Source organism: Pelobates fuscus, chromosome 5, assembly GCF_036172605.1.
Source record: "Pelobates fuscus isolate aPelFus1 chromosome 5, aPelFus1.pri, whole genome shotgun sequence".
NCBI lineage: Eukaryota > Metazoa > Chordata > Amphibia > Anura > Pelobatidae > Pelobates > Pelobates fuscus.
Window position 1 is genome coordinate 132,236,806 of NC_086321.1, and position 25,845 is coordinate 132,262,650.

At 41.4% G+C, this 25,845-nt stretch overlaps 1 protein-coding gene across 10 annotated transcripts in view; it reads right to left on the bottom strand.

Moving 5' to 3' along the window:
* The window catches only part of NCOR2 (nuclear receptor corepressor 2), a 360,458-nt gene that overhangs the window by 182,484 nt on the left and 152,129 nt on the right, over positions 1–25,845 (bottom strand). For all 10 annotated transcript variants that reach the window (XM_063454320.1, XM_063454317.1, XM_063454326.1 and 7 more), the window contains exon 4: positions 20,583–20,763. In XM_063454320.1, the coding sequence (XP_063310390.1) occupies positions 20,583–20,763 (181 nt within the window). The remainder of the gene's footprint in view (positions 1–20,582; positions 20,764–25,845) is intronic.

Sequence of the window (25,845 nt, forward strand, 5' to 3'; positions counted from 1 at the left end):
ATGAACATACACACACTGGCAGACACACATACACACTCACTAAAAAACAGACACCTACACACACACACACACACACACACACAATTTCACTGATTTGTCTCACACACACACTCTTACTTTTCTATTTTTTAAATCCACCATGCCTCCCTACCTTTTGGAGAACTGGAGTGGATCAGCTTTCCCTGGGGTCCACTGGGGCTTCTATCATCTCCCTGCCCTGCTGCCAAAAGCGCTGTTTAGTGATGCAGGTCCGGAATGACGTCATATTCCAGCTCCCAGCATCACTGGAAGGTGCGCGAGGAAGCAAAGCAAGGAGATTACAGCTCCCTTACCGCCACGCTCATTCAGCCTCCCGCCTCCCTGATACATCTGCAATACAGCTGTCCGCCTACCTGGTAAAAACTCCCTTACACGGCTCTCATTGAGCTGATCGTCTGCCTGCCTACCCTCCTCAGCCCTACGTGAGCCAACTGCCTGCGTACAATCTCAGGCAGACGAGAATTTTACTCAGCTCCCATAGCAGGAGATTTTAAATCTTCCATGCTTAAAGGAACAATATAGCATTAGGAAAACAGACATCTACATTGTTCCTCTACCTATATAGGTGTGTGCCCCCAGGTAACATTTACTTATTTGACTTGGTTTCTGTGCGGTCGTTCCACCTCCCAATAGGAAAGCATTGAGACTGCTCTCTAGGAGAGTCTAGAACTGAGTTTAACGGTTATAGCTGCAGAAGCGCCACTAGTGGCGGTCTTCTTGACCACTTTGAGATGAAGTGGTCTGGGGGCCTATAGAGTCCCTTTGACTCTAAAGACCAGAGAGGGGCATTTTCACTTCTGGGCTGGAAACGTGGCCCGTGTGTATGGTAATAAGACCATTTAAGTGACTCAGTCCTGTGTATGTATATATGTATCCATATAGGATTGCTTCAACGAACTGCTTTACTTTGGAAGTGATGCCCATGTGATATAACTGCTGTGGATACGAGCAGGAGAACCCATTTTCTTTAGGGGAATTCTCAGCATAGAGGACCACAAATTGTTTGTCAGTGTCAGGATCGGGACAGGGATCCAACACGCAGAGTACAAACAGTAGCCAGATACGTATACCGGACCTTAGAATGACCGGACTAACGTAAGTAGTACCGTATAGAATGGTCAAAGACAAGCCGAGGTCGAGGGTAACAGAAGACAGGTAAGCGAGAGACAAGCCGAATCAAGGGTAACAGAGATAAGCAGAGTAAGGTAAACAAGCCGGGTCAAAACCAAAAGGGATAATAGAATACACAAGCACTGAGTGACTAGAACAAGCTAGAACCCCGACAGGGCAATGAGCTAATGAAGGAAGCTCTGTTAAATACCCTGTTCAGAGCAGTAACCACACCTCCGAGACGTCCTGATTGGTCCTGCAGCAATTGACTGACAGGTCGATCCGGGGGAGTGTCCTGATGATGACTTCCTGCCTAGATGGTGTAAAAGGCAGTCACTCCCTCGCGGCCGGCCTTGCATGACCGGATAGACCGCGGGGAAGGGAGTCATCAGACCGTCTGGATGGTGGAACAGCTAAGTCTCTACCTCTTTTGGAGGTAGAGACCACAGGTACCCTGACAGTCAGGTGACTGGAAGGACAATCTCTTTATATAAAAGGTATTTATAGATAATCAATATAAGTAAAAGTCCAAACCCAAATACAACATGTTAAACACCCTGAGGAAGTCAAGTTACTTGACGAAACGCGTTGGATTTGGGTTTGGACTTTTACTTATATTGATTATATGTCCATCCATGTGTTTTATTCTGTATGATTTTATTTTTATACATCCCTGCATTGGAGGATTTCCACTTGATCCACTTGTTAGTGGAGATAAGCGAGCTGATTCCTTTTATCTTGTGAGTGCAATCAGTTAACACATTTTGTCTATTTTATACAGTATTACACTATCCACTATCCTTATTCGCCTGAGGGTTCATCTATCTGGAAGGATTTATACCAGCCACAGACACCCCTAAGGGGAGATATACGCAGAACTTTGTTTCCTTCTTGTACATTAGTTAGTCAGTCTTTCATACTTCACTATATGTGATATTGTATTTTCAGATTTGCTATATATGTTATCCTTTTGTCCAGGTTGTATTTTTATATTTTTTATACTATGTTCCACCAACCTTCTCCCGATACTTCACCACGAGGGGTGTGTTTTTGATTTATTGTTATATTGATGTATGGGAGGTACATCTTTGTGCAGGGTGGCTACACTGTTCTGTGATATTATATAGTACTTTCTTTATTGTAAATAACAGCATTATTTGTATATAACCCCAGTTTACACTAAAGTAATAGAAGGCAATGTGCTCTTGCATAAAAGAACATTGTATCACTGGCCAATGATTGCGTTGTTATAGCAACATGCTCATTTATGAATTAACAATTTTATCAAATTGATCTGCCATGAGTAAACAACACACTCTTGGAAATTAATTTTGGCAGCTTCATGTATATAAAGGTTATAAACAAAACCTTCACTCCCAGATTTCTTCCAAAGATGTGGTGACACATGCCTTCTCTTTTTTTTACCCACAATGACTTATTGCGGTCACCCAGGTCATCAATAGCATTTTTCCTGAAATTCTTATAAATGCCCCCCAGGCCAAAATCTTTGAGAAATTTCATTTTATTTCATTTCAGTGATTCTCCATCACCACAGCAACCTCTGAAGGATTCATTCCCAAAATATGCACAATTCCCTTTACAAATATATTATTGACATATAATTGTCTTGGGTGCATTCTATAAAGTAGCTGTGAGTGCACAGTGTTCAGTTTCCGATTATGCAGTTATTTTACTGGCTGTTTAAAGAGCTTTCAATTTTCACACCCCTGACTTTATACAAAATTAAGTATGCGACTTATTAAGAAGCATTGAATCTATTTTCAGGTACCAATGTTCAGCCGAGCATTTCTTTTAAAAGGTCAGAAATAGAATATTAATCCTTTCTGGAGAGACTCACACAAGAACGTACGCTATCAGAATCCTAAAGCATGTATGGATCTAGGTCAAATTTATCCTGTGATTCAACAGCCTGAAGCTATTTCAATGCTAAACAAGTAACAAATGTTGAATTCCCTCCCTGCGGACTTGCAAGCTGCTCCACTACGGTATTAGAAGCTAATGTATCGGTTTTCCTTGTATTAACCATGGATGTAAATAGCTGTAATGGCAATAATAAATAAATGCATTAGAACGTCTTCCGTTGTGATGTAGCATGATATAGGCAGAGTGTTTGCTGCAAACTGAATCTCATGATCAGACTTTTAGAGCCAGCTCTGGGGGAGGGGGGGGGGGGGGGGAGGGGGTGAGGGGGGGGGGAGAATGAGGACCCCCACGTGGAGTAGCATTTGCAACGTATATAGAAGGTTTGGCTTGCCAAGTCGGTCTTACTCAAAGAGTGCATAGAAGCTGGTGCTTAGCAACATTCCAGGTTTCATATGTTATTGTACCATATGTCATTAAAGTAGCCACATGGATACATTTCTAACAGAAAATAAAAAAAATAGTACTTTTTTTTAACCATAAAGAGCAAAAACATGGAGTAAAAAAATATGAATTTCAGAAACAAGCAGGAGGAGTTATTTGTATTCTTCCCTTCCGGTGTATTTTGACAGGAGGGTTCTCTAACAGATTCACCAAGGTTGATCAGGGAACTCCTTTCACACTGGTATGTACAAAAAGCAGCAAGCTAACTTTGCTCTGGAAAACCTAGCACTGATAATGGACAGGCGTCTGAGATCCCATTGGCCAGTAAGAGGACACTGCTTTTCAATTGAGTAGTAGGAAAGTGCCATAAACAATCTATCAGCACCAATAATGCTGGCAAAGCATCGAGGGAGAGGTCTATAACATCTGGCATTGCCAAAGTTGCCTGCCCCCGCTCTAGATCCTACCAACCCTGAACTGGACATGGGCAAGGAGTAGTTCAATCACAGACCACAGGACAGACCAGGCTGGGCTCACTTGGATAAAAGTTCGAAAACGTATTCAACAGTTATCAACTTTGAATAAAACAACGATTCAGCAAATAAAATTAAAAATCATATTGCATTCAGAAATAGTCCAGAATAATTCCATCAATAGAGTACTTTACACTTGATAATACTTTAAGGTGATAATTTGTTTTAAGTCTGCTCAGGAGTTTGTTGGTTTGCTTGAATTAATTCTAGATAACCATTAAAAAAGACACTCTGTAGTCATGCACCCCACTTTATCTCAATGACGTGGTCTGGGTGCAGAGTCCCTATCCAATGTAAAACATTGAGCTTTGTGGTTTTTCTTGTTTTACATGGCTTGGTTAAATCATACGGATAGCCACTAAAGAAACTTTTGCAGCACTAATTGAGTAAAATGGTCACGTGACGCAGAAGCCCCATAAGAAAGCACTGATTCAATGGGAAAGTTTAAATGCCCTTTAGGTCCCCAATGCTCCTCTATGAGTAGCATTTGATAAGATCCTGTGGGAAGAAGCCATGACTCCTTCGTGACACAGCAGTGGGCAGAGAGGCAAACCGCTCTGAAGGAGCATGAGAGAAAAAAAAAAAGGCAACTAAAACTTTATTTTTTTTTATTTTTACTGCAAATGGGGAGTGGGGAAGGGGGTATCACCTTTTTCTGACTAAAGACAGGGATACTAACATTAGGAACACTATAGCATTAGGAATACACAGCAGAAAGGAAAAAGGCTACACTATAGATTCAGACTGGCTGCAGACAGTCTTTTGTAGTCGCTTTAAAAATGAAATTGAACAAATTGATGCAACTTCCAGACATCCACCTCCACCACAGAAACTGGTCAGATCTTCTTCTAGTAATTATAGCAAGTTTAACTATGGCTTGATTGAAAGGAAGCAATATAAACCTACCAGAAGTATTATGAATTATGGAAAGAAATCTGTTAGAGGCAGTGTTCCTTTAAATAGATCAGCCACCCACACACGTGTGGATGAGCAGATTCCATTCAGATAAGTTATACAACGGTCTATATACATTGCACATATGTATGGCAGCATGCATAGCATTCTAGAACCGAGTCAAACACATCTGGCTTCAAGTAACTGCTGTAATTTATACCTCTTTGCACAAATCAGCAACTAAAAATATGTAGAGAAAAATCGTATTTTAGCCTTTTCTATAAGTCATCTTTTTTCCCCTCAAGCTGCACTTTCAATGTGTCAAAAAAGCAAAGCCATACAGACCTCAGGAGAAGGCCAATGAAAGGAAAAAATATCAAAAGTAGTCAAAATGATCTGCTTATATGAATTTCCCAGTCAAGGTTTTTAAACGGAGGAATATTTGAGTAATTAATCATTTCGATAAATGAAAATTAGCATGAAAACGAAGATGTATTACCCAATATTAATGGCCACCCCCTTACCACCAATAACTCAGAATGCATTAGGCAATCTACAACAGAGTGAGCTCAGTTTTTGGCATGAGTAGGGTGTTGGAAATTATTACAACATTTACTTTCTCTTTAGAAGTAACAAAATGCAATTGCCGTTTCTGCCAAAAATGGAAGCAGCTAACAATGTTCCCAATTTTGGCATGAAAAAACATGTAGTTGTGGTACAAGCACAACTTGCTGGGAGCATACTCTAATAACCATGTTGTGTCATTTTAACTACATCCTACAACAACAAGGATAGAAAGCCCTGAGTTACAAGGAAACCGAAATCCATTTCCTGGTCAAACACAAGGTTACATGGTCCCAACTTTTTGCAACTTATGTCTACTATCCCACCAAACAAACCGTTTTCCTCCCCTAACCAATGAACAGAACGCTACTTTTTCTAGAACAATTCATAAAATCTCATAATCCTTAGGCGAATATGCTATTCCCAGTATATTTACTAATAAGGATAAGGATTGTTAGTAATTTCCAACCATATAAATCTCTATATTTTTGTGGTTTTCCGTCATCATTATCATTTTTTCCCACGCAAATATATTCTTTTGTAATGGGTGTAAAAACTACTTCTACCCAGATACGTCACCACAGCGGTGCATGTTTTTTAGGTTTTTTGTTTTTAATAAAGTCCCAGGAAGGCCTCTGATTTCTACAAAATAGCTATGTTACAATAAGAACAATGGCTCATTTAACACTGGGAACAACAGAAATAAAAGTAAATGCTAAACACCATATGAAGTGTGTGTGCATCCATGTCAGGCAAATACAGTTTGTTAATTTGTCAAGATATATTAATACAAATTGTGCATATTCCCAGATTTATAGAAATATCGTATTTGAAGAATTACTATATCCCTTGTTATTTGGAAGGTTTTAATTCACAGGAAGCCAGCCACCTTTGAAAACCAGTACAAACTCCTCTAATTAGACACGCTCTAATGTCCTGATTAAGATAAAAATAGAGTAGGAAAACAAAGCCAAAAGAAATATAAGAACACACACACACACACACACACTAGTTCCAGATTGTTTGTAACCAGGAGCGGACCTTCCAATTTCTGATCACTCACTTTGAGAAATATCTTTTTATTTCAGAGTAATTAAGGTCACCCAAGCAACAGACAGTGCCTCCATATTATTCATGTGTCCTTATAACATTGAAGAGTTTCCAGTTTTATCTTTTGTGCTAGAGAGATCCAGTCAAAACCACCTTATTATTTCATCCCAGCCAAGCAAAGTCGAATTGAAAGACTCGAGTGTGACAGATAGTGATACAAGGCAGAGGGTGTTAAGAGTCCCTGAGTGACCTCTCTCTGCCACCAGCTGCCAGCATTCCATTACTGAGGCCCGCATTATGTTCTGTATGCTTTCTCTGAAGCCAGAATAGAAAAGCCTTTTATTCAGGGGATATTTTGGTGTGTAATACACTTGCTGGCTTATTCTCACTAAAACCATTTTAATATGAAAAAAAAAATTTATTCCCCCCACACCCCCTCTCTGGACCAACATGTGCAGGAGAGCTATTTTTATTCATTTTGTAGAAGCTTGCCACTAATTGGAAAATAGAGTAATGCTTCCACAGTAACACTGTACGTGATAAACTGGCATTAAAAGGTAAACAATTTCTAATGGAGTCTTTAAAACGGAAATGGTCACTTCCATGGAAATTGCACCACTGAAAATTAAATAAGGAGTGTTAAATTGTGATGCTCGGTTTTCTTTTAAATGTATATTAAGGATTTAGCACAATACATCACAGGCACAACGAGCATTGAAGGAGGAGGAGAAAACAAAATACCCAACAAAAACAAAACATGGTTGCAGTTTCTCCTCTTTATGCTCGCTGTGGTGACTGCCAGGTACAAAAGGATAGACCATATAACAACGAATGACAAAGCTAAATACAATAGTATGCAAACTACAAAACATTTATTAAAGTATAGGGTATATACGCAAGTTAAAATACTATTAAAATTCCTAGAAGATCTAAAAACTTGTGAGTAGGTCAGGGCCTCCATGGGCATGGTGGGACCAACAGCTCTGAGTATACCAATTCGAAGCATTTAAGCAGGTGTCCCAAAATTTGATTACACATACTGGGTGAGGCACACAACTAGGGCAGGTATACAAAGGAGATGCGATACTATCCTTTCCCATGTTACAAGACAGATTTAACCTGCCACCTAAGACAATCTTCTCGTACCTCCAATTAAAATCCTTTGCCTCAACTATAAAACACATCTGTAGGTGCCACACATTCGATCCTTAGAACTCCTATGCCTCACAGACAAACCACCTCCAAAACTTTTATCACAGATCTATGCCCTCCTGAGGTCGTGAACCTCAGACACACCCAAGGAGTTTAGGGAAGCCTGGCAGAGAGAGTTGGGACACACAATAGATAACCAGAGTTGGGAACATGCCTTTGCAGCTCACAGAGGGCATACCACAAGCGCATCACATTTGGAGACTATGAGGAAGCTCCAATACAGGTGGTACATGGTACCAGACAGGCTGTCCAAGATGTACCAAGGGACACCGCACACATGCTGGAGAGAGTTCACTGATAGGGGAACGGTGTACCATATTTGGTGGTCGTGCCCAGTCCTAGCACCATACTGGAAAATGGTGGAGGGAGTTCTCGCTGGTCTGTTGGGTAAACCATACACCCCGACACCAGAACAAGGGGTCCTCTTTATGCACAAAACTCACAGACCTAAACCAGAGAGACAACTAATCTTTCAGGTACTCATCTTGGCAGTTACCCTTAATGCCAGGGCGTGGAAACAACCCACCCACTGCTCGATCAAATCTCCCTGAATTGGGAATACAAATGTATGGCTAGCAAATATGTCAAACCAAATCTAGCCGCAGAGGAGGCCAAAGGTAAATGGGATACATATGTAACCAAATACACATAGACGCACTAACATATCACCAGAGTAGGAGAGGAAGGGGTTCTATGTTATAAAGTCACACCACCATAGCAGTGTATGCCACACATAACGTATGACGACAACATTCAGTAATAGCGCCAGGTACTTAGAGCAGTACGGAGCAGTTATATATACACAGTACAGTAATATAGGTTTTGGTCATGAGTTTTATTTTCTACCTTTGTCGTTAATACTTGATGAATAGGTAATGATCAAGAGACCTGACAATCCTAGATTAGGTTACATACTCCTTTGCATAATCCTTGAGCAACAAACGCAGTAAGGCACTGTCCACCCACAATGAACAGTCCCCCGGAACTAATGAACCTTTCACTATGTAGTGATTACACCTGGGGGATGGCTGGAGAGAAGCGTAGGACAGAACATACACGATACCCATGCCCTTTCCAATTTTACCTTACCCCAAGCCAGCAGAGCAACCTGTCCTCAGTCACCTGCACAAGGATAAGACTCATGAGAAGCTAGCACAGATACATAGGCAGCACAGGCCTGAGAGCAGAGGTAAAAAAACACCGGATACGGTGACCTCATTACAGGATGGTGTTACAGGTCTACTGTATGACATTATGATGTTTGCCTGGTAAATTATACTGGAAAGTATGTTAGAAATGCGATGGACTGTTGGATGAACAGCCATGTATGTTTCCCGTATAACTCTTCCTTTTTCTTTTCTATACTCTGAATCGAAGACCAATAAAAATTGTCAAATTTAAAAAAAAATATTCCTAGAAGATAGGGGACTTATCTCAAGCAATAAACAATTGTTAAATGGATAGAGGATTTTTTTCTTAATAATGAAATAACTTATCAAAATGTTATATATATTTTTTTTCTGAAGTGATCAGTAAAAACATTTTATGGGCATTAAAGGGACACTACGCACTGTAACTGTATCTCCTCTCTGAGGAAGCATTAGCCAGAGGAGTTCTGGGCAATGGGGATTGGCTGAGTTTCAGCTGGCCTGTTTTAGCATATAACAGTTACCCAATGCTGGTATGAAATGGCACGAGTATGGTAGTGTATAATCCATATCTCCAGTGTTGACTGGGCTGTAGGTGGTCGGGAACCAGAATTCACTGTTGAACTATTTGAAAATGGTTTAACACTGAATGGAGGGACAGTGCCAGGGAACTCTACAAACTATAAACTATTCAATTAAATAAAACGGTTATAGTTCCTACAGTGTTCCTTCAAAGGAATGTTCCAAGTACCATAACAACCTACATTCAACGCAGAGACAGCTCTATATAGTTAGACCAGTTAAGCGGCCTAAGAAATCACACCCTGACTAGTCTTGCTATTACCTTGAGTGCATCAACCAGGGCTTCTTATTTGAGATTTGCCTAAAGCCTTATAATCTCTAGAGCCTCCTTGGATTCCATGCATAGTTTATGGTGCGAGGATCTGGCTATCCTGATCTTCCTTATTAATGATTTCCACTGCAATCACAGCTTTGTGAATTGAAAAGAAGCTGAATCTCATCCATTGCTGTTTGAAGATAAAGTATTGTTTCGGAAGCTTGGTAAAATTCACAGAATTCCAAATGGATCTATAACAGAATTATCAGTTCAACAATACCATCTGAAAGGTTTGCAGGTTCCAGGACATACAGAGCAAAGTAACTTTGACCTAGTAGAACTCTAATTATGAAAGTGCATTGTCTGCCTTTCACCAGAAAGAAAAGGGAATGACAGGCTGCTTCCCCAATTATAATGCAACCATGACAGCAACAAGGTCTCACAAATAAAAGATTGGAAGCTATGCCAGTCCCTGCATGTAAAAGGTTTATAAAATACCAAAGCAAATTAAAACGATCAACCATTTTCTGTACATTGAAAAACAACATCATCATACAAAACGGTAAGCCTTCCTTGTTTTATAAAAGGCTAATTAAGACATTATAATTTACAAGTTTCATGTGGATTTAACTACACAAGTGAGCACAATACATCAAACAGCCAAGCTTGTCAGATTGAAAATCATGAATTGCCAGCTTTAAAGGGACACTACAGTCACCAGAACAACTTCAGCTTATTGTTAGTCAGTCCCTTAAGGCTTTTTTGTAGTAAACACTGTCTTTTCAGAGAAAATGCACGGTTTACATTACAGCCTAGGGACAGCTCCACTGGTCACTCATCAGATGGCTATATAGGTGCTTCCTGGGGCAGTGTGAAGTACAGTGTGACTGACATTCGGTGTCTCCACCCTTTGCAAGGAGACACAGAACTTTCCTCATAGAGATGCACTGAATCAGTCCATCTCCATGAGGAGATGCTGATTGGCCAGGGCTGTGTTTGACTTGTGCTGGCCCTGCCTCTGATATGCCTCCTTGACAGTCTCAGCCAATCCAATGCTTTCCTATGGGAAAGCATTGTGATTGGCTCAATTCATCACTTCTGATGTAAGCCAAGGAAGCAGATCACGGGCAGAGCCAGCAGCTGCAGACTGGAATAAAGAAAATATTTTACTATATTTAGGTGGGCAAGATTATGTTTTTTAACACTATATGGCTAGGAATACATGGTTGCTTAAAGGAACACTATAAAGTCAGGAACACAAACAGGAGTCTGTCTGGACTGAGGGTAGATAGACTAAAAATAGGGGGTGAAGAGACAGTCTGCGGGGGTTGACAGACATAGCATGGTGGTACACAGATAGAATGAGAGTGGATAGACAAAATGGTGGGAGAACACGGGGGAAAAAAACTAAATTAAAAAAAAAGGTATTGACAGGCCGAAAATAGGGAGGTGGACAGACAGAATGAGAGGGTTGGGAGTTAGACTGAAAATTGAGGGTGGACAAACAGGATGAGGGATAGACAGAGAAAGGGGGTATGGGTAGACAGACAGAATCTGAGGTTTGGCAGTGGAAAAAGAGAATAGATGGTGGACAGACAGAATAGGCACATTAGTATACCAGTCAGTGTGGGTGCTTGGAGTGTTTAACCCCTTAAGGACACATGACATGTGTGACACGTCAGGATTCCCTTTTATTCCAGAAGTTTGGTCCTTAAGGGGTTAAAGGGGTGCCAAAGCACAAATTCACCCCAGACATACCTCTAGTAAACACTCTTTGCAGCAAGGCTCAGTATCTGATGCCTGCCCTACTAGAGCTGCACTAGACAAATGTAAATGCCGTTTTCGCGAAGCAGAGACTTCAAGGAGAAACAATAGTTCTCCTGAATAAAATTGCTTAGGGCATAGCTTGTTGAAATAGTCTATCTTGGCTTCCATTGCTCTCTACAGAGTTCCTCCAAGCCACCACTGAAAGTAATATTTGAGCTTTGAGCAATGGATTGGCAAAGATCACAAGCATGTGATCACCAAGAGTATGCCAAAGAGTTCCTGGAGTGGTGCACACCTTTTCCCTTTTCAGTAGGACAATGCCCTGTGAATAAGGTCTAATTAACAGGAATGGGGACAGAGCCCTAAAACAACTTTTGTGAGGATACGAAATACGACCTCTTATGGGTCTAATCATCCAAACATGCATAACTTCACTCAACTTATCACTTGCTAGAAGTGAATCTTCACAACAAGATCCCACATTTAGAAAAAAAAAAAAAAAAAAGAAAATCCTTCCCAGAAAATGGTTGAGAACAATGCCATATTAATGTTAATTTGGATTGAGAAGTTTGAGAAACAGTAACGTTTACGTACTGTACAAAGCACTCCGGACAGGTGAGAGAAACAAGAAAACCCATCAACGTATATTTCCACTCTGAAATGTAGTAATAGACTGACAAGATTTAAAAAAAATAATAAAAATAAACCATTTAGATCAATAGTGGTTGTGGCATATGAAACAACCAAAATATTTCTTTAAAATAGGCTATTCTATAAACTTGGTCTTTGGAGACAAGCAAGAGGACATTTCTCACAAATACAGGCACATTCCAAAGGAGGGAGAACAAGAGTGTGTGAAAAGCTGGTTTCTTTGAGAAGGAACATAAAGAGGTGATAACTGATATGGGGAATATTCAGATAACAGCAGAGCTTTGATCAGGAGAACAAGGAACTTGAATCTGTTAAGGTGCTGCTTAAAATAAAAGTTTAAAAAATCCTGTGCACACTTAGCACATTTTCTAAAATATCTAGGTAAAATTGTTAGAGGAATTCCATTCTAAATAATGAAATTTTTTTTTTTCTTCATACACTGGAAAGGTGCAATACTCCACTTAAAAAGTGGACGGTCAACTAGTACGCAGTACCAAACAAAATAAATCCATTAAAATGGACAACCACAGACTGGCGATTTAAAGGGACACTATAGTCACCAGTACAACTACAGCTTACTGTATTTGTTCTGGTGAGTAGAATCATTCCCTTCAGGCTTTTTGCTGTAAACACTGTCTTTTCAGAGAAAATACAGTGCTTACATTACAGCCTAGTGATAACTCCACTGGTCACGCCTCAGATGGCTGCTAAAGCTGCTGCCCTCGGCAGTGCTGCAGAGTGAGCAGCACTGCTATTCAGTGTCTCCACCCTCTGCATGCAGACACTGAACTTACATCATAGAGATTCATTGATTCAATTAATCTCTATGAGGAGATGCTGATTGGCTAAGGGCTGTGTTGTACTTGTGCTGGCCCTGCCTCTGATATGCCTCCTTGACAGTCTCAGCCAATCCTATGGGGAAGCATTGTGATTGGCTCAGACCACCACTTCTGATGATGTCAGCAGACACAGGCAGTTTAAGGGGCAGAGCCAGCAGCTTTAGACTTGAATACAAGTAAGATTTTACTATATTTAGGGAGGCAAGGGAGGGTCAGGGGGGCTAGATGATGGTTTTAACATGATACGGTCAGGAATACCGGTTGGGTTCCTGACCCTATAGTGCTCCTTTAATGCATTATATAAATAATGCATCAAATAAAGCATTAAAAATACATGCAAAACACAAATAAAAAATAAATACTAGCACTTGAAGTTCTTGCATTTCCAGCTACAGCAGTGAGCTCTTAATTGAGCCAGGAATGGAATCATCGCCAATCAAAGATAATCTGTCATGATAGATTCACTTTCAAGCTGCCCTGTCACTTGTCAGTTTTTCATAAAGATAAACTCACTATGACTATGTCGGAGGTTCAGAAGAATGTATACCTTTCTTTACCCCTTGGGTCAAGTGTCAGCAGACATGTCATTTGTAGGGATTATTTGCAGAAAAAGGTACAGTGCCCCCTTAAATCATATATAATATATCTTCATAATTCTCTTTTAACCCCTTAAGGACCAAACTTCTGGAATAAAAGGGAATCATGACATGTCACACATGTCATGTGTCCTTAAGGGGTTAAAGAGACATTGCACTCTTCCAAAACAGTCCATCTTATCAAAGTACTTTTGGGGTAACTGCATGTCCCCTCCAGCAGATTTGATTAAATCTTTCCGATACAGACTCAATTTTGAGGGTATTCTTCCTCATTTGCGGTGCACTGTAGTTAGTGCTTGTCATAAGAAGCATCATTGGCTTATTATATTATTATAATTGCTTTGAATTCTAGCAAGTAATCCTGTGTGTTTCGTTTTTGTTGAATTGCTACACAAATATGATGGTGAAACATTCCAACACACAACCTCATATTGGTATTCAGTTTAATGGAGAATATTTAATAGCGTCAAATTAAAATATTTTCAATACCACTACACCAAAAATACATTTGAAAAAAAATGTATGTTTTATACACACACACATATATATTATATATATATATATATATATATATAATTATTATTATTTTTTTTTTTTTTTTTTTTTTTTATCATTGCCTGTGAAGGCTATAAACAGGATTATGAGGAATGCCAAGTAGTGACTAAGTAAAGAATAAGCTATGACAGATCCTTGGTATCCGTGATCAGAGAGGTTACTTTCCTGGAAGATGGCATATACCATGCTGCCAATAACAACATTCATTGTTCCCTGCCTTTAATAACCTTGCCCAAAGAATGACATAACAGACGTGGCTTCATTTCCGCCTGACAGGCCTTATTTCCAGGTTTTGTTGATCGTCTGGTTTTATCACAAACTTTGTTCCTATGTAATAACACAGTGACTCATGGCTGCAGCTCCAGTCAGAGACACAGCCTACCCAGCCCCCATGGTGTGGCTTCAGTTAAGGATTAAACCAGTGCCATTTTACCTCCAATCCAACTAGGATCCATGCCAAGGTCAATATGAGTTGCAGCCAGCTTTGTGAATAACGGGAGGCCTGACCCTCTGGAAACTCTGAAATGTTAATCCCAGCAACAGATTAATGTTCCCATAACAGATCTATGCTGAGATTCAGTGAGCAAAGACAATGCTGGAAGTGTTCCAATTAGACCACAGGACACAAATCTTGCGAGACTGTGTCATCCTACAGTGATTTCCCAGAGCTTCCAAAGAAAGTGGAGATTACAGATAAGAATGCTTACTTAGAAAACAGGTGAACCTGCTATAAATCAATGAATCATAAAGCAATGCTATTTAGCAAGCAGGAGCCAACTAAGAAGGTTTCCTGAACACTTAGCTTGTTAAAGTAATAGTAAAGAAAAAAAAATAAGCTCCGGTTTCTTGTGGAATGTTCTTCAGGAACATTTATATGCACCAGCTCTACAAAAATAATCCATTTTTTTTTATATTCATTTACATGTATTTTCGATTACAAGGACTGGGATAACATGTTCCAGTGCATATACAATGGGGAATATTTATTAAAGTGTCATATTCTAAATGTTGCAAAGATTTAAAGAGGTGGATTGACCAATGGAATACTCCTGTTCATGCCATTGTTTTCCATTGTGTTGGATGCTCCACTTTTAACAATTCGCAGAGCACAACACTGACATATCTCCCCCTCCTCCCCCCATTGTGCGTAATGTTGGTAAATGGGGAAAAAAAATATATACAATTTAAAAAAAGATTAGATTTTTATTCAAGGATACCGTGCACCTTGTCTACATCTTCACTTAACCTAGCAATGCACTCTAACAGCAATTGTTGTAAAAGATTATAATATATATATATAAAAAATATGTATTATGTTGATTCACATACTACTAATACCAACAATAAAATTAGTTATTCTACATGTGGTTAAGAGACTGAAGTTAAAAATATGCAGATACAATTTAAATTATCTTCTGCATAGGCAATGTCAGAGATGTGAAAGCATTTTTGGCACAACTTACTGGATCGAGTGAAATAACAAAAAAGTCAAAGTATTTTTAGCATAACCTTCTCTCAGAGAAGATCTTCGCTTCTAATTTGCCACTTGCAAGATAAAAAATAAATAAATAAAAATAATAAGAACCACTATACTACAAGTATGTTTTCCAGTTGTATACAGTATCATCACTTGACAAGAAACAACACCCCCCCCCCCCCCCCCCCCAAAAAAAAAAAAAGATATAGCTGTGTAAAGGTAAAGAGTGTGTGTGTGTGTGGGGGGGGGGGGGGGGTTATATACGTTATTATAATTTTTTTAATAAAATGATAGTCTTATGTGGGATTTCATTAATAAAAACTTTAATACACTGTGCTTCCTAGAAGAAAAAAAACAAAGACCTGTAATTTTACTTGCATTTGATATGATCAATTATTTACATAGAATACATTTTACATTGATTTTTAACCATTTTGCCGCATAGTACCCACTAAACAAGGAAAAATGGTTTAAATACAGCAAGGAACAAAAATAGATCCAAATTAGATGTATGGCAAAGTAGCAAGACCCCAAGCATTACCAAGTTGGGTTAACAATCAATAAAGACTAAAATATAAGTTTCCTGTTTAAGGAAACTCCCATCCCATAACAGTTTAAGCTCATTTAAGTTAATGGGGCAGGAGCCATCGCACCTTCAGGGGTTAAGTTGTTTTCCAATGATATAACCATGAGGACGGTCCTCTGGACCGTGGCACCTTTGCCTCCTGGCTTCCTTCCTATCTGCGCTGAAGTGTGAGGAAAATTTAGACATTTGACCGCTAATCAGCTCAGAGCTCAAGCTTTATTCCTAAAACTATGTTCTTCTGCCCCTGCAACCCCTCCCCCAGATACCACGCATGCTTTAGGCCTTCCCCATAGGTAAGCATTGCCTCAATGCTTACCTATGGTGTTTTCCTTGAAGCTGGAGGATCTGACGCAGAGCATGACGACGCCCAGCATTGTTTCACAGAGTCAACCTCCGTGAAACTCCAGGAACCGCCTCTAATGGCTGTCTGATAGTCACCAAAGGCAGTCTTAGACATGCAATGTAAAAACTCTTTACATTGCAGCACTAAAAGAGGAACAGGGGAAGTGGACTCAGACCACTCCAATGAGATGAGGTGGTCTGGGTGCCTTTAATGCCACTTTGTTTTTCTTTGTGCCGCCAGAATCATTTCCATGTGTTTTCTAGAAATTGTGCATCACCGGAAATCTCGTCATACTCCGATGGTAGATAAGAAAGGATAAGCATAGTATATCTCATACATTCATCTGGATGTTTGTATCAGGTAACCGCACAGCTGCTCTATGCTATTACAGATACTTTAGACCAGCCCTACTTTGCAATCCAAGCTGGGCAAAAGCTGTTGGAACACATGGTGTGTGGATTGGAGTGAGCAGTTATCTTAGAGAATAGGAGTACGCTTGTGAGAGAGAATAATAATAAATATTTTTTTTTTTTAAAATACAAATTAAAAAACAGATTGTGAACTTGACGAGAGAGAGAGAGAGAGAGAGAGAGAGAGAGAGAGAGAGAGAGAGAGAGAGAGAGAGAGAGAGATTTTATAAATATCTTGAGTGTTTCATTTTTTGTTTCTCTGAACAAGATAAAGTGAAGCACAAGAGTTATAGGTCAGGCCAGTAAATACATCTTTATAGAGAGATTACAATAGATTCTGTTTATTTTCTATATAAAATATTAATTGTATGTAACACGAGAAAACATGCATACAAAATAATAATGCTTTTATTTTGTTATACTACTTCACTGCTCCCCATGCGTATTCAGGTGGAGATTGAGATATTCCCAATGTCACTGGCGGAGAAGACCATCAAAATATCATTACACATAAATATGCAGGCTCCCCTCGCTCTCTCTCAACGTCCTACACTCATGAATTGAGCAGTTAGCTATTCTTCAGGTGTGAATACATTCCCCCAGCCAACCAAGAGTCTGGGAGTTTGACCTGCAAGATTCCAATTGGGGGAAACAGGAAATCATGTGTCCAAGTAACAAAGACTTACAGTATTGATTTATGGTTTCTGCTCTACAGGACCATAAAATATCTGGAGGTCAACCTAAATGTAAGAACCTATCAGAGTTAAAACTAGCAAAATAGATTTAAACAAAAAAAATATTTTGCTAGTAGGAAGCAATATGTAAAAAATAAATAAAAAATAATCCCACAAAAAATAATTTAAAAAATAATCATATGCCAGTAATAACAGCTCCTTTAGCGTTAATCCAATATCTGGGTTAACATGATAAATGTCAATCCTAGCTATAAGATGAGGCCAGGGACTAATGAAAGTATTTCGAAAATTGGGAAGACTAGATGGGCCGAATGGTTCTTATCTGCCATCACATTCTATGTTTCTCAAACTGCATTAAATAAGATTGTTGCAATTAAGCTTTTAGTGGAACAGGGTAAAGAATAAAACACACACAATATGGACAAAAGTATTGGGACACCTGACCATTACACGAACAGGGACTTTTGACATCACAATTTAAATCAGAGCTCGACAAATGGGGATTTTTGAGCCGCTTGGCTCCCGAGGTGACCGGCTGCCTGAGAATGGGGCGGTTCAGAGACGGCTGAGGCAGAAAGGCAGGCAGTCGGCTCAAGGAGGGCTGAGGCAGGCGGTTAATTAAGTGCTAAGGCGTGAGTGAGACGATCATCTCCATGCCTGATGGGCCCTGCAGTGATGCCGGGAGCCAGATTATAACATCACTCCGGCCCCCGAATCACTAAACTGTGTGCTCTAGAAGTAGACCTGAGAAATGATCAGAGCAGCCCCACTGCACCTCTGGTAGGGAGGTTGGGTGGACAGATAAGAAAAATAGTTTGAGAGTGTGAAAATGTGTGTGTGATCTTCCAATGCTTTCCTCTCATAGAAAAGCAGAGACTATAGCACATGCGCAACAAAAAGCCACGCTGGGCCAATAAACATCGCCTCATAGAGATGCATTGAACCAAAGCATCCCTATCGGGAGCATTAAGTGCCGTCATGCAGAGCATGAAGACGCTAAATGTAGGTGCTGCAGGAAAAGGCCTGGCTCACAATATCTGTTCCAGTTCATTCCAAAAGTGTTTGATGGGGTTGAGGTCAGGGCTTTGTTCGGGCCAATGATGTTCTTCTACACCAAACACATCCAGCCATGTCTTTATGGACTTTGCTTTGTACACTGGGGCACAGTGATGCTGGAATATAAAAGGATTTTCCTCAAACTGTTCCCATCCAGTAAGAAGCATAGCATTGTCCAATATGTCTTAGTAGGCTGAAGCATTAAGAGTAGCCTTCTCTGGAACAAAGGGGCCAAGCCAACCCCCGAAAACAGCCAAATACTAGTATCCCTCCCCCACCAAACTTTACACTAGGCAAAATGCAGTCAGGCAACGTTCTCCCGTCATTCGCCAGACCCAGACTCAGACTCGCCCATTACACTGCCAAACAGAGAAGTGTGATTCGACACTCCACAGAACACCTTTCCACTGCTCCAGAGTCCAGTAGCGAAGTGCTTTACACCACTTGATCCGACGCTTGGCATGAACAATCACAGAGAGCAATAAATACAATTCTGTACAGCTAGGCATTATGAGTAGCTGAACTTTTATTCAAGCATAGCAAGAAATACATTAAAAAAAAATTAGATGTGATAGCTAGAGAACGTGGGACGACACAAAGGAAAAGTAATTTGTGGACAGGTAAGTTTGGGTCCTTCGATTAATCCAATTCCGCTATTTGAATATTAACATTGTAATTTTTTTACTTTGGCTGGCAATGTGCGAGTGCTGTAAATGCAATCACAATCCAAAAATTACTGACACATGTTATACCAATAATTTCACAGAATTTAGAAAACATTATCAATGTAAAACCAGGTCTTTGAAATTAATCCTAATGCGAGATTAACAACAAATTAAAACTGTTCAAAAGAGTACAAATTAGGTGTCCGTATCGCAGGCCTTTTGACTACATCACAGGTTGAAGGTTACCTACAGCAGTAGTGATGCGGTACATGAAGCATTATCCTGTTCCAAAATCGATACCGATGTGTGTGTTTTCCTTTAAGCATGGCCAAAACATGCATTTTGATTATTGTGTACATGTACATTTTGACGGGTTATCAAGTTTGCAACATTATGCTAAGGCAACTGTACTTATTTGTACTTTATCAAGCAGGACCTTGTATTACAAATTTAAATTAAAAAAAACAAAAAAAAGGGTTTGGTTAGGTTATTTCCAAAAGTTATCAAACCAGGGGATGAAATTGTGGTGTTTGTCTGCTCTTGAGCAAAACCGTTTGCTAATTTTCCTGGTGCTGATTAAGTCGTTTTCATTGATTTAAGTCCTTTTGGCTTTTAAATTTGATGAAGTTAATATGGTTTTGTTATTTTGCTGAAAAATCTTCCTCGTTACTGCGATCACCTACTATTATCGGTTTATTGTTAAGAAGCCGACCCTTATTTTGCTAAACAAAGTCAAGCGTTTTTTTGAAAAGTATTAGAACAGTGTGAATGTATTGAGATGGTTTGCGTTTCATTTGTAGCCAAAAACAGGCCACTCATTATTTAGGAAATATTTTGATGATCCTCTTAGGACAATTAGTAAAAAAAAAAAAAAAAAAAAAAAAAAAAAGAGTGGAATGATGACCAAGGCCCCCAGTCAAATGAAAATTGTAAAGGAAGGCTGATGGGTTTTCAGTTCATCCTTTTTATCCCCCAAAATCTGAAAAGCAGGCCACATATCTTTGTACCATCCACGGTAAAGAAAAGAGAAAAATGGAAACGCAGACCAATTCATGGAGCACTAATAAAATAATTTCATAAATGACAGAGGCTGTTTAATACGGGCAGATATCAGTCAACTATGTTACTCAAAAGAGCCAACGGCACAGTTAAGTCCTTTTTGCAGTGGTTGGCGTTCCAACATAAGATATGCTGGACTCAAAATAATTCTAAAATCTTGATCTGTTTACCTTGCTCAGATCTTCACCGACTCCATGTTGGTTCTGGTTGAGAAGTGGTGAATGTCGAATCAGCTGATCTTGCAGCAGGTCTAGCCTGGGCCTCTTTGACTCTCCTATGTCCATATCCGCCTGCTTGTTCACGTCAGATATGTAATGGTGGGAATCTCCTCTCCCATGCATCTCTTGGGCCCTGAGGGAAAAAAAAATAATAAATCTTGATGAAAATGTGAATAAAGATACAAAGTAAACCATGTCCACAGTCGCAGAAGCCTCAGTCAAATTGTATTAAGAATTAAACAGCTCATATAAGCGTTCATAGAACTGACAACTTATTAACGGTTTCCTCATCATCTTTAAATAATATTCTGCTGGGTGAGATGGCTTGTCACTGTGAGGAACAAGGTTGATGGTAGTAGGTAAACATCACTCTCAATGCTATTACCCACAGTGCTCCTCTTTTCCTGAAAGTCAGTTCTTATTTAGGTGAAAGGCATGCTCATGTTCATTCACAAAACTAAATATTTTAACAGAGCCAAGGGGGGAAAGGGAGGAACTGCTTATTCGAGTCATGTTTTATTCATACCCTGGGACAACACAGGAAGAAATAAAGGCACAACATGTGCATACAGTTGTGACCTGAAAACAATTAAATCCTAAATGCTACTCAGGAAAGAGTTAACACCGCTTCTTCCTTAACGAGTACCTCCCAGACATGTCTACTTGTTTCCTTCCCATTGGCTGCTGGCTTCAATCCCAAAACACAACTGTATTACAGCAGGAAGATATAAATAATGTGTGCTTCTAGTGAAGAAAATGCTGCCTTCCTTGCAATCTCTAGCACACAAACCACAGCTTGCTCATTACTTCATTTACTTTATTCACTAGAAATCATGACATTTATTGTCCTACTAATTCATAATATAAAGTTTACTTTTTAAAAATGAACAAAATTAACAGGGACAAAAATAAATAAAACCTCCCAAGTTTTTGAATATCATACATATATGTAACTCAAGAGCATACTTTTACTCCTACTATTACACATACATAAACTAACCAAAAACACACATCCTCAAATGACCCACTTAAAACTGTAGTGCAGGAGTATATTTACAGATGTAACAAATCACGTCTTAATCAGCAAAAACCCCAAGACAATCTCCTCAACACCAGATTTTGAATCTTCCCAGAACATGAAGGAAGTGATTTTAAAAGCACACTGGGGGGAAAAAAAGTTACAAAATACAAAATGCACGTGATGAATGCCAAAACCAGTGAAAAGGGACACTGGACCAACAAAAGTTACATGCATTTGGATTTTTTTTACCTTTCTAAATTGCAACTTAATATATTGCCCTCTGCTTTGGCGCATTTGTTTGATGTATTTTGCTTGCAGAGATGTTGTGCTGGGTCTGTTTAGACACAGCTTTAATCATCCCTTGGATGCAGGGCCTGCAGGGGGACTGCCTGACCTCTCAGGCTGTCCCCTCATGCGAGGGCGAGGGAAAGAGAGAAGGAAAGAGAGAGGGCGAGGGAAAGAGAGAAGGAAAGAGAGCGGGCGAGGGAAAGAGAGATGGAAAGAGAGCGGGCGAGGGAAAGAGAGATGGAAAGAGAGCGGGCGAGGGAAAGAGAAGGAAAGAGAGCGGGCGAGGGAAAGAGAGAGAGAGAGAGAGCGGGCGAGGGAAAGAGAGAGAGAGAGAGAGAGAGAGCGGGCGAGGGAAAGAGAGAGAGAGAGCGGGGGAAAGAGAGAGAGAGAGAGAGAGAGAGAGAGCGGGCGAGGGAAAGAGAGAGAGAGAGAGAGCGGGCGAGGGAAAGAGAGAGAGAGAGAGAGAGAGCGGGCGAGGGAAAGAAAGAGAGAGAGAGAGCGGGCGAGGGAAAGAAAGAGAGAGAGAGAGCGGGCGAGGGAGAGAGAGAGAGAGCGGGCGAGGGAGAGAGAGAGAGAGAGAGAGCGGGCGAGGGAAAGAGAGAGAGAGCGGGCGAGGGAGAGAGAGAGAGCGGGCGAGGGAAAGAGAGAGAGAGCGGGCGAGGGAAAGAGAGAGAGAGCGGGCGAGGGAAAGAGAGAGAGAGCGGGCGAGGGAAAGAGAGAGAGAGCGGGCGAGGGAAAGAGAGAGAGAGAGCGGGCGAGGGAAAGAGAGAGAGAGAGCGGGCGAGGGAAAGAGAGAGAGAGAGCGGGCGAGGGAAAGAGAGAGAGAGAGCGGGCGAGGGAAAGAGAGAGAGAGAGCGGGCGAGGGAAAGAGAGAGAGAGAGCGGGCGAGGGAAAGAGAGAGAGAGAGCGGGCGAGGGAAAGAGAGAGAGAGAGCGGGCGAGGGAAAGAGAGAGAGAGAGCGGGCGAGGGAAAGAGAGAGAGAGAGCGGGCGAGGGAAAGAGAGAGAGAGAGCGGGCGAGGGAAAGAGAGAGAGAGAGCGGGCGAGGGAAAGAGAGAGAGAGCGGGCGAGGGAAAGAGAGAGAGAGCGGGCGAGGGAAAGAGAGAGAGAGCGGGCGAGGGAAAGAGAGAGAGAGCGGGCGAGGGAAAGAGAGAGAGAGCGGGCGAGGGAAAGAGAGAGAGAGCGGGCGAGGGAAAGAGAGAGAGAGCGGGCGAGGGAAAGAGAGAGAGAGCGGGCGAGGGAAAGAGAGAGAGAGCGGGCGAGGGAAAGAGAGAGAGAGCGGGCGAGGGAAAGAGAGAGAGAGCGGGCGAGGGAAAGAGAGAGAGAGCGGGCGAGGGAAAGAGAGAGAGAGCGGGCGAGGGAAAGAGAGAGAGAGCGGGCGAGGGAAAGAGAGAGAGAGCGGGCGAGGGAAAGAGAGAGAGAGCGGGCGAGGGAAAGAGAGAGAGAGCGGGCGAGGGAAAGAGAGAGAGAGCGGGCGAGGGAAAGAGAGAGAGAGCGGGCGAGGGAAAGAGAGCGGACGAGGGAAAGAGAGAGCGGACGAGGGAAAGAGAGAGAGCAGGCGAGGGAAAGAGAGAGAGAGCAGGCGAGGGAAAGAGAGAGAGAGCGGGCGAGGGAAAGAGAGAGAGCGGGCGAGGGAAAGAGAGAGAGCGGGGGAAAGAGAGAGCGGGCGAGGGAAAGAGAGAGAGAGAGAGCGGGCGAGGGAAAGAGAGAGAGAGAGAGCGGGCGAGGGAAAGAGAGAGAGAGAGAGCGGGCGAGGGAAAGAGAGAGAGAGCGGGCGAGGGAAAGAGAGAGAGAGAGCGGGCGAGGGAAAGAGAGAGAGAGAGCGGGCGAGGGAAAGAGAGAGAGAGAGCGGGCGAGGGAAAGAGAGAGAAAGAGGGCGAGGGAAAGAGAGAGAGAGAGCGGGCGAGGGAAAGAGAGAGAGAGAGCGGGCGAGGGAAAGAGAGAGAGAGAGCGGGCGAGGGAAAGAGAGAGAGAGAGCGGGCGAGGGAAAGAGAGAGAGAGAGCGGGCGAGGGAAAGAGAGAGAGAGAGAGCGGGCGAGGGAAAGAGAGAAAGAGGGCGAGGGAAAGAGAGAGAGAGAGGGCGAGGGAAAGAGAGAGAGAGAGAGGGAAAGAGAGAGAGAGAGAGGGAAAGAGAGAGGGCGAGGGAAAGAGAGAGGGCAAGGGAAAGAGAGAGGGCAAGGGAAAGAGAGGGAAAGAGAGAGGGCGAGGGAAAGAGAGAGGGCGAGGGAAAGAGAGAGGGCGAGGGAAAGAGAGAGGGCGAGGGAAAGAGAGAGGGAAAGAGAGAGGGAGAGGGAGAGGGAGAGGGAGAGGGAAAGGGAGAGGGAAAGGGAGAGGGAAAGGGAGAGGGAAAGGGAGAGGGAAAGGGAGAGGGAAAGGGAGAGGGAAAGGGAGAGGGAAAGGGAGAGGGAAAGGGAGAGGGAAAGGGAGAGGGAAAGAGAGAGGGCGAGGGAGAGGGAAAGAGGGAGGGCGAGGGAGAGGGAAAGAGGGAGGGCGAGGGAGAGGGAAAGAGGGAGGGCGAGGGAGAGGGAAAGAGAGAGGACGAGGGAGAGGGAAAGAGAGAGGACGAGGGAGAGGGAAAGAGAGAGGACGAGGGAGAGGGAAAGAGAGAGGACGAGGGAGAGGGAAAGAGAGAGGACGAGGGAGAGGGAAAGAGAGAGGGCGAGGGAGAGGGAAAGAGAGAGGGCGAGGGAGAGGGAGAGGGCGAGATCTCTATCTTTCTATATCTATCTCAAGAGATGCACTCATGACTTTTTAGGTGAATTGAGAAAAATTTATTCCAATAAGTGATACATCAAGATTTTGAGGAAGACCCGATCGGGTCGAAACGTTGGTCATTTTTTTTGATGTATCACTTATTGGAATAAATTCTTCTCTATTCACCTAAAAAAGTGCATCTCTTGCTTTATTTTTCTATATATCCACAACGTGGGATTGCACCCAGGCATAAATCAACTTCTTTTGGAGAAAGGGTGAGTGCCAAGATACCTCCTTTGTATGTATGTACATACACACACTATTTATTTAAAAAAACAGTTTTATGACTTTTACACACACACACACACACACACACACACACACATATATATGATCTAAGTACTTTTATATACACATAACATACATCATTAGTCACAAACACGGGCCAAAATTAGCTTTCAAATTTAGTTTTTTGCATTTTTCACACACAAACAAATATGAACACTAACTTTGGCCAGTGTTTGTGACTAGACTAAGTGGCTACTAGAAAAGACTGGACATACCTTATTTGTCATACCTTGTGTTGTCTACTATTGCAAAGGGTATGCCATCATGGGGGTAATTCTCATTCCTGGGCTACCATTTGGTCTCAAAGGCAACATAGCCAGTCTGGCAAATTTCAAAGTGTATAAACTGAAAACTGTAATGTGCTATATTTGACCCTATAACTTTCCAAAACACCATAAAACCTGTACATTGGTGGTACTGTTTTACCCGTGAGACACCACTGAATACAAATAGGTTTACTTTATTGCAGTAACAGCTAACAGTATTGTGACACTCAGTTAAAATGCCATGCAGAACAAAAACACATGTTTTTTCTCGCATTTTCTTATATATTATTCATATTAAATTATGTTTAATATACAAATATTTGATGTGAAATTAAAGCCCTGTTTCTCCTGAACAAAATGATGTATGATAAGTGTGGGTGCACAGAATTTGAAAGAGGTGAATTACTCCTGAACAGACATAAGGCAAATTCAAGGTTTTGTTTGTTTTGATCGCAACTTGTACAATTGTCTCAGTCCTTAAGAGGTTAAATTGCAACTAATGTCTGTGTAGAAATAGTCCATGCGTTTGTCAAAAGAAAAAAATGTCAAAAGACCAGCGTAACAAGGTAATGGAACCTTGAAAATGCCAGTTCAATCACT